The sequence below is a fragment of the Ictidomys tridecemlineatus genome, chromosome 3 (genome assembly GCF_052094955.1).
Source record: "Ictidomys tridecemlineatus isolate mIctTri1 chromosome 3, mIctTri1.hap1, whole genome shotgun sequence".
NCBI classification, from domain to species: Eukaryota; Metazoa; Chordata; class Mammalia; order Rodentia; family Sciuridae; genus Ictidomys; species Ictidomys tridecemlineatus.
In genome coordinates, this window is record NC_135479.1 from 85,183,497 (window position 1) to 85,193,345 (window position 9,849).

Below are 9,849 nucleotides of genomic sequence, written 5' to 3' on the forward strand. Positions count from 1 at the left end.
ACACAATGCTTTGGCGCCTTTTCTGGGCATTGTAAGTACTCAATAAATGAAAGCTAATAAAAATAACAAAAAACATTATTATTTATTGGATCAGAAAAGAGAATGAACAGAGAAAATAAGTCAATTATAAGTTATCAGGAAAGCCAAAATTAGTGCAAGATTTAAGACAACATGAGTAATGACTAGGGGCTTCCTATTAGTTGAGGAAATGGGAATTATACTGGAATGATTTTAGGTGCATAATACTTGGAATTACACTAGTTGCATTTTATGAAATTAAGTAGAAAAGTTCAAGTAGTTAAGTAGTTCATGTCTATGTCACCCTGTTGTATGGGAACTTTTCTTAGCATTATAATAGTAGCACACATTAGTTGCTATACTTAGTGTCTCATCCAATAGAAATAAACCCACTCATCAGGGATCATTTCAACCACCTGGTAGAGTAAATCTTAGAAATTACCAAAAGGATTTTCATCTTATTCCTTTCCTGGTTCCTTTTCTTATTCTGTTACCTTTGGTCTTCTGCTATGGTAGCCATTTGCATATTATTAGCTGAAAAGGCATGTTATTAATCTTTGCTGCCCTTGGAAACACAGAACATAGAAGATTCTCAAGTACTTCCTTGATTGAGTACTTTCTATATTATATGTTAAAAATTATTTAAATATTTATACAAAAAAATCAATGGGCTGAGGATGAAGCTCGGTTGGTAAAGTGCTTGCCTATCATGTATGTAGAAGACCTGAGTTTCATCCCCAGCATAGCAAAAAAAAAAAAAAAAAAAAAAGTAAAAATAAGAATAAATTTTAAAATAAAAAATGTTTGCCTTAATACGTATTTTTAGAATGTGCTCTAGCAGGGATGCTCTACCACTGAGCTATATCCTCAGTCCTTTTTACTTTATTATGAGACAAGTTCTCACTACATAGGTGTCCAGGCTGGTCTTGAACTTAAGCTCTTCCTGTCTCTGTCTCCTCAGTAGCTAAGATTACAGGTGTGTACCACAGTGCCTGGCTACGAATGTACTTTCATTTATTTATTTATTTTCTTTAAAAATACATAAATTAGCAATTTTATTGAGGTAAACTTATACATTCCAAGAAATGATCTGGCTCTGAAGCAAGATATTCAAACTGCCTAGACTTTTATATCATTTCAAAACCATTATAAAATATTTCAAGTGACACTTTATAAAATTATAAATCACATATAAATTAACTCAAATCTCATTTAAATTATCAATAAATTAAAAATAATTAATAGTGTCCCAATGCTCATACTGTCAGTTCTTCGTAGAGAACAAGATAAAGTAGGTACCCAGTGGACAGGACATATATTCTGACCATAGGAAGCAATGCCCATGAACCAATAAGCTTAGATGCCCACTATGCTTTCCGAACAGCTCTCAGGGTGAACTGCAGGAAATTCTCAAAGTTGCTCAAGATGAGTTGCATGGTCATGACCTTCTGCCAATCATTCTGTGATGCCAGTTTTGCCAACAGGTGGATATTTGCAGTTGGGCTAGGCAAGACTATTTTATTGGGATCCTTCACCTCTTGTTTCAGAATCTCAATCAGGGCTTTGGAACTTAACTGCACATGTTCAGCTCTGTCCTTGTTTTTGCCTTCCTGAAACTTGTTCAGGATGTACCTCAGGTAGACCTGAAACTCCAGAAGCCCAGAGGTGATTCGAACAAGGCAGTTGTCCCGATTGTATCCAGTTTGGAAGCATCCATCTTTTTCAGTCATCTTTGGAAGGTTCAGATGGTTTTCCGACACTGCCACATGGCTCTTCATACAGGTCTCATCATTCTTGCACAGCTCTTTTCTCATTTCGAAGACTTCCTTGATGAGGTAGGAAATCTGTCCTGCAGTTTTTCCAGAAGAGGCACGTGTTGGTTTATTTCGAATGACACTATTCTCTCCTTTTTCTCTCTTAAATTCTGAGGCGGGGAAGGCAGTAGCCACCACTAGGAGCAGCCCCAAGGAGGCAATTGAGAAGAACTTTATGGCTGTTCCTGGAGGGCAGATGGAGCTCTCTTCCTTTCCTGGTGGGCTCAAGAGCTGAATGTGACGAATGTACTTTTAAAAATGTAAATTTTTCCACTGAATGTTTTCTGCTTCTTTAGATTACTGAACATATAATTTTTAAAAATGCATTGTTTTAAGATATAAATAAACTTTAAGAGCAGTTTTCTTATTATCTATTATTCTTTAAAAAGTATATGAAGTCATCTTTAGACTTTGGTTTGTGATTAAAATTATCTGGTGTAAATAGCAGCTAAAATCATATAGTTATGTCAAAGTTTTTAGTGATATCTTTAAAAGCTTTTATAGACGTTGTCAGCTTGGAAATGTCATCTCCTGGAAACTATAACAAGATGATCTCATACATTCTGAAACATACAAATTTCTTTTTTTGGTTTTGTATGTTCAAACCAAGCTAAAAATAGTCCACAACCACTAACTGAATTGCCTGTAGTAAAGCAACAATCATGCCACATCACATGACCTTTAAACCAGTAGAAAGGGTATTCCTGGTCCACTGAGAAGATAATAAAAAAGACATAAATGATTCTGTGAATTCTTTTTTATTTGTGTGTGTGTGTGTGTGTGTGTGTGTGTGTGTGTGTGTGTGTGTCAGGGGTTGAACTCAGGGACACTCAACCACTGAGTCACATCCCCAGCCCTATTTTGTATTTTATTTAGAGACAGGGTTTCACTGACTAGCTCAGTGACTTGGCTATTCCTGAGACTGACTTTGAACTCATGATCCTCCTGCCTCAGCCTCCTGAGCTGCTTGGATGATAGGCAAGCACCACCGCACCTAGATTAATTCTGTGAATTCTATATGCATCCAAACTTACAGAAACTTCTCAGCAGTTGTGAATCTGTCATCACACCCACAGATAATTAGAATCCTAAAGCACATTCAAAAGTTAACTTATGGATTAAAGGATTTTCACCTCTTCCCAGCCTGGAATATGAAGGCATGTGAAATAAAAACTTCCTATCATTCATGGCACTGTTCATTTTTATATTGTCTGGAAAATGATAATGTTGTTCTTAACAAGAAATAATAATTTCTCACTAATTTTCTATTCAAATTACCAGAAATATTAGCATTATGGAATAATGCCATCTAAAAGTTATCTGTTTATCCCTAAACAACAAACTTATAAATACATGCACATTTTACTTTTATGACATGTACAGAGTATTTACAAATCAGTCCTTAGCCAAGAACCTAGAATTTTTCTTTTTAGATTCCTAAGAATACAGCTTCCCAATGAATACAAAAAAAAAAAAAAGTGATAAGTTTATACTGATCAAAATTGATCAATTTCTTGATGGCTTTTAAAAAATCTTATCCAAGAATAATGTTTCCTTTAACTGCTCATTTCTCTTTGTTTTGATCTCTATCATTGCATACTGGTTCCCCCCCACCATTTCCTATTATTCACAGATTTCTGCTTAAAGGCTAAAATAGGGCACCGAAAAAATATATCGAAAGTTCTGGGCTTATAGGTGACACATTTTTATTCTGGAGACCCCAAGAATAATTATTTTTTAAAAGACCACTACTTTCCAGCACTCAATTATGTACACATGAGATGCCCAGTTTTCTGTCATGATGACAGGAAGAGGACTTGAGATTTCAAATTTAATATAATGTTCTTTCATTTAATCGCTCTGTAGTACAAACAGCATCCTCACCTTAAGCCTGCTTGATGTCATCTCATCCGAAGATTCTTTTTACTCCAAAAATAAACAACTAGTCATGCTCCCGTGCGCAAAGGGTCTGATGGAATCTCAGTGTTTAATTTCTTTTTAAACTAACTTTGGATGGGCTTCAGTGCTCATGCCTGTAATTCCAGCAACTCGGGAGACTGAGGCAGGGGGATTACAAGTTTGAGGCCACCCTAACAATTTAGTGAGGTCCTATGCAAGTTAGCAAGACCCTGTCTCAAAATGGAAAATAGAAAGGGGCTGGGGCTGGGGCTCAGTGGCCAGCGCTCGCCTGGCATATGTGAGGCACGGGGTTCGATTCTCAGCACCACATAAAAATAAAATAAAGGTATTGTGTCCACCTACAACTAAAAAAATACATATTTTTTAAAAATAAAAAGGGCTTGGGCTAAGTGGTAAAGTTCCCCTAGGTTCAGTCCCCAGTACCAAAATAAATAATCTAATAACTAACTTTAAAAGAATCCCTGTTTTTAACCTCGTCTTTATCCCATTCTCAAAGGTCCTGATACTGTGAAATCCTAAAACTCTTGGAAGGTTCATTTTGACCTCTGCTGGCTTAGAATTCAGCTTTCCTGTGTATATTCATTCAGCAAATTCTCATCTATTGCCTTTGCAGGTCCCCACATTTCAATATTGTCTTTTTTTCCTGTCATCTTTGCCCTTGTCCCTTGAGGCCTTTAAAAAAAAAATAATCCACTTACTGTAATCAAAGTTTTCAGGAAGCATAGAGGTAAATGGATGTATTTAATTCTCCCTCCTGTTTCCAGAAATTAGGGTAAAATCTTCTCATTCATGTGTAAATTTGAAGAGTCTAGCCTTATGCACTCAGAGGCTGAGGTGGCAGATTGCTTGAGTAAAGGAGTGTCAGCCCAGCTTAGGGAACATAATGAGACCCCCTTCTCCAAAAAAATTATTAAATTAATTTAAAAATAAAATCTTGAGAAGGGGCTGGGGGCATGCTTTAACAAAGTAGTGGTTAGCATTCATGAGGCCTTGGGTTGCATTTTATCCTTAGCACCCCCCAAAAAAAATGTCCAAAGAGAATGAACCTTTTTATAATTCTCCTCAATAATATAAGAATCTTCAATTGCTTTAACTGCTATCATATCCCTCTCCTAAATTATATGGCGGTCCAATGTTTGTGTCCTCTCCACTTTATATTCATTGTCATTTTAATGTCAGTGCCAATGTCATTTGTCTACATTTCTTTGCCATTTCTCTGGGCATCTCAAATAACTTTTGGCATTATTTTCCTTTTTAAAATTTGTCCTTTATAAATCATTTACTGAGGATCTCTCTAAGGTAAACTTTGTTTCTTTTTGTCTGAAATTGTGTATCTGTATACTCCTTTAATTCTGGAAGAATCTCAATATTCAAATTCTTAATGTTGTTTTTCCCAAATTCTATTATCATTCTCTGGGATGACAGATATATGTAGCACCTTCTAGTTCAATTCTTCATATCTTACTCTCATGTTTTCCATGTATCTAATATCCTGGGTTGAATTCTGGGTGATTATTTTCAATTTTACCTATCAACAACTTTTCTCTTCAATTGTGTTGGATCTACCATTCAATTCTTCTTATATGTTTTACTTTTATTTATAGATAGTTGATCTTTTTCCATATCAACTTGATTTTAATTGTCTACTCATATTTCCAATTATCTATTTATTTACACATAGTAAATATGCTTAATATACATACTGTAGTATATATGCAATAATTATATGATCTGAAATCTGTCTCATTATGTAGATTTTTGCTTACATTAGGCTTTTTTTCTTCCCATTCCCACAGTGCTGAATCCAGGGCCTCATGCCTGCCAGGCACATGTTCTACCACTGGATTACATTCCCAGACCTTTAGTTTTTTGAGACAGGGTCTTGCTAAGTTGCTCAGACTGGCCTTGAACTTGCAACACTTCTGTCTCAGCCTTTAAGTAGCTGGGATTATGCGTGGGTGTGCACCTGGCCCAATATTAGGTTTCTTTTATGTATTTTATGATTTCATATTGAAAACTCTGTTTTTGTATGAATTATTTCAGAGTTTTAAATGTGTTTCTTAAAAAAGAATTTCTATTAGCTTCTGTCAGGTTCTTGTCATGAGGTTTCTCTTGTTATGAGGTTTATAGAGTTAATGTAAATTTGGATAAAAAACCAGCATGAATAAAGGGCTGTAGTTACAAATTCTCAATGAGGTTCAGTACTATCACCTCTTCTATAGCTTTTTTATGAGATGGATTTTTGCTGTTTTCCAGACTGGGGTTGAATTCCTAAGCTCAAGTGATTCTCCCACCTCAGCTTCCCAAGTACCTGTAACTACAAGTGTGCACCACTATACCCCACCTGAGGTACAGATTTAAATGCAGGTTATAAGGTGATCTCAGGAAGGACAAGGAGGAAACTATAGAGCAACTGCCATGGAAAAAAGCAAATGGATGGTGTTAAAGAGCTTTTTATTACTGTAACAAAATACCAGAGATAATCAACTTATAAGCATTCAGAAAGATTTGTTTTGGCTCAGTTTTGGAGGTTTCAGTCCGCAGTTGCTTGGCTTGTTGCTTTTGGGCCTGTGGTGAGGTTGTCTATCACGACAGGAACATGTGGAGGAAGATATGTACCTAAGGATTGCTGGGAAGCGAGAGAGAGAGAAAGGCAGTCCCAATATCTCCCTTAAAGGCACATGCTCTCCCCAGTGACCTAACCTCCTTCCACTAGGCCCCAATTCCTAAAGGTTCCACCTCCTCCAAGTAGCACCACAGAATGCTGACCAAGCCCTCAATACATGGGCCTCTGGGGGGACATTCAAGATCTAAACTACAGGAGATTATATTGATGAGTTGGCTGACTCTGTGGATATCAGGATAGTATCAATGGAAGAACCTGGAAGACTGAGTTGGCCAAGGAGTTGTCCCATCTGAGGAGCAAGGAGCTAGGCTATTTATTCACAAACTCCCACGGCAATAGTTGAAGGGTGTTCTAGGAGGAATTAACTCCCAAGCATTTCCCATTTCTTAGGAGTGTGGCCTACTCCTGCAGCTGGAGAAGGTCCTCAAGCAGTCACTAGTGTTTACATGAAACGTGGGACAGTAAATGGGAAAATTAATGGGCCAGGAACCTACTGCACCTACTATATGATTTTCTCACTCTTTTCTTATAGTATTGGGAATAGAACCCAGGGCCTTGCATATGCTAGACAAGTGTTCTATCATTGAGCTACACCAGCCCTTAATTTATTTTTATTCTAAGACAGGGTCTTATTATGTTGCTCAGATTGGCCTCAAACTTATTATCCTTCTACCTCAGCTTCATGAGATGCTGAGATTACAGACATGCTACTACATGATTCTTATTTTTTCCCTGGGGATTAATCTCACTCAGGGCCTCACCACTAAGCTACACTTTCAGTCCCCTCTTATATATCTCCCAACTTAATGGGTTCTTTTCCTACAGTGCCAGAGAATCTGTCTTAGGGGATTTTTTAGGCTGATTCACCCCAAGTTTTTACCTTATCTCACTGTTCTGGAAGGTGAATTCAGGGTGGTTGGGACCAGCTCAGGAATGATCAAATTGAATAGTCTTGTGGAATAAGTATTGAGATTTAAAAAAGACTCCACAATTATATTGAACCCTGTGGTTTTGCTGGAGGAATGGATGGCATTCTTGGCAGAACTCAAGAAATGTGAAAGAGAACCAGGTGTTTTGTGGCAGGTGTAACTAAGACATTGCTGTCAAAGTGCTCTGTCACAGAGCAGGTACCTTCCTGAATTGGGTGAATTATGAACCATGACTTGATACTGACTGGTAAGACCATCTAAAATTAATATGGGAACCACATAACAGTCTATATTATTTTACATTTTGATTGTTGACTAGTTAATGCAATTGTATGCTTCAACTTCAGTTGGTGTAAAACGATATATTTTTTTTCTCTTATGCCTGACTGCTACCAAGAATTCAAAAAGCAATAACTCTTATCAGTTTCTAGCATAGTGTAATGACTGTGAGAGGGGTATTTCCAGTACATAAGAAAAAGACTCATTATTGAAAAGGTGTCTACAATTGCCTTGATTTCATTATGACCTTGGAAAAAACACAACATGATAAAACCAGTAACTAAGGTCTGCTAAGCCTGCTCCAGGTCAAAGAGGCTTTTTGGTTTACTGTAAGATTTTTTTGAGTGGCAAAAACTTTGCATGTTGTTACTTGAAAAATTTTCCTTATTGTGGTAGACTAGAAATTCCTGGAAGTCTTTCATGGGAGTTACATTTTCAAGAATGTCCAGTGATCCACCGGCAGGGACTGTGGCACCAGTGTAATCTGAAGGACCAGACAGGTAGCAGTCTGGTTTGGTTTCTTATATTCAGTATTTTCTTAATTGGCAGTTGGTCAGCATAGATATCATAAGACAACTCTCAAAGACATAAGAATTCTATTTTTCAAGAGGATCTTCTGATCCAAAGGAGAGAAGGTGGTGGCAAAGTGTTTGACCTAAATGGTTTCTGTGTGGTGCCTCAGTCAGGGAAGTTGAAGGGTGGGTAGGAGATGGAAATTACATTCTGTAGGCTTGAAGGGTGGGTGGGAGATGGAAATTACATTCTGTAGGCCAGAAGTTTGGATTTTGGAGTGGCATGAATATAGGTGTATCAGAAAATTCAGCACGAAATCATTCCTATTTCTTAATTTAAATAAACAAAAATGGCAACACATACACACATACAGATTGCAGAGAAACCTCTCCATGATTTGACTTCTCAATAATCTGCCAGTGCTGTGGTTTCTGTCATCTATTTTAACTATAACCTGACATTCCCCAAGTATCACTACCAAGTCCCTTATAGCTAAGGAGTTTTGGGTTTTGGTTGGGAACATGGGGAAGTATGTAACAAGCTTGATTGTTTTGCTTGACCTGTATCATTCCAGGAGAAATTCACACACAGGAAGGAAATACAGAATATGGACATTTAGGAGCAAGCTGATGTTAAGATGGTATTCAAAGTGTAGGAAATTTTCAATCAAAAAAAGAAAAAGAAAAAAGGAGTTTCTTTGGGTAAATACATGTGAAGGGAAATGGGAAGGGACCAGAGGCTGAGAGAGGGAGAAAGAAATAATTACTGATCTTGTCAGGATCACAAGGCCCAGCCTTTTCTCATCTCTGGATCCTTATATAATGTGTTGTGCCTTTCTTACTCCTCTGTTTTTCCCATTACCCCTGACTAGACTTAAAATCCCAGCTCAGAGGCCTTCCTTTCCAGGAAACAGTAGCCCCTTGCCTCCTCAGAGCAGTGAGGGCCACACATCATGATACTTCTCTGCTCTCTACAATATGGACCAATTTTTCACCCTCAATTACGGGGTACCTGGCTGGGGTCAGGGGTTGACAGGGATATTGGCATAACAAGGCAGAACTGAAAAAGTACAAGAGGGGTCTCCCCAGGGAGGAAATAAGGGCAGAGCTCTCGAATGCGACTTTCCTTCCCAAGTTCTTTCCCTTAGCAGCCTTGGAGAGGGGGAAGCAAGGAAAGGGAGCTTTTCAGAATAGGGACTCAGCACTAGTTTCTATCCCTGGTGTTAGCTCCACCCCAGAAGTGAGTGGAACAGTTATTAGATATTAGTCCCATTTTATAAACTAGGAAGCTCAGACCTTGAGAAGGTAAAATAAATACCTTACCAAGGGTCACAAAGGCAGAGATGGATTACAAGTCCTTCTATACACAGGAGATGAGCATTCAAAAACTACCTGTTCAACAAAGGACTCCTGTCTCTCATATACCCAGGTAGACATGATTCTGATCTTATGTAGAGAAATGAACAATTTGCAAAATGCTGTTATTGGGGAATTGGGAAAGGAACAAAAGCAGGAAACAAATTATATTGGCATAAGATCCATTGTTTTCAGAGTACTCCCATCAAGGTACTCTGGTGCAAGAAGCTATTCCTCCTGTACCCTGGATCCGATTCAGCCCAGAGAGGGCGATACTTCTGCCTGCTACCTTCTTTCCTTAGCCAGAGACATGCAATTGAATACATATATAGGGAGTACCATTGAAATATTCAGCAGCTATTGGGCTACATCATCCTGGTTATTCTGGGATATGG

At 37.9% G+C, this 9,849-nt stretch overlaps 1 protein-coding gene across 1 annotated transcript; it reads right to left on the bottom strand.

The window, feature by feature from the left end:
• Positions 1-1,086: 1,086 nt before the first annotated feature.
• On the bottom strand, positions 1,087-3,737 carry LOC144375685 (interleukin-6). Its single transcript, XM_078041133.1, has 2 exons — positions 3,717-3,737; positions 1,087-2,081 (listed from the first exon to the last, which is right to left on the bottom strand). The coding sequence occupies exons 1-2, from the start codon at positions 3,735-3,737 to the stop codon at positions 1,386-1,388; spliced, it is 717 nt and encodes a 238-aa protein (XP_077897259.1). The 3' UTR covers positions 1,087-1,385.
• Between the last annotated feature and the right edge of the window lie 6,112 nt (positions 3,738-9,849).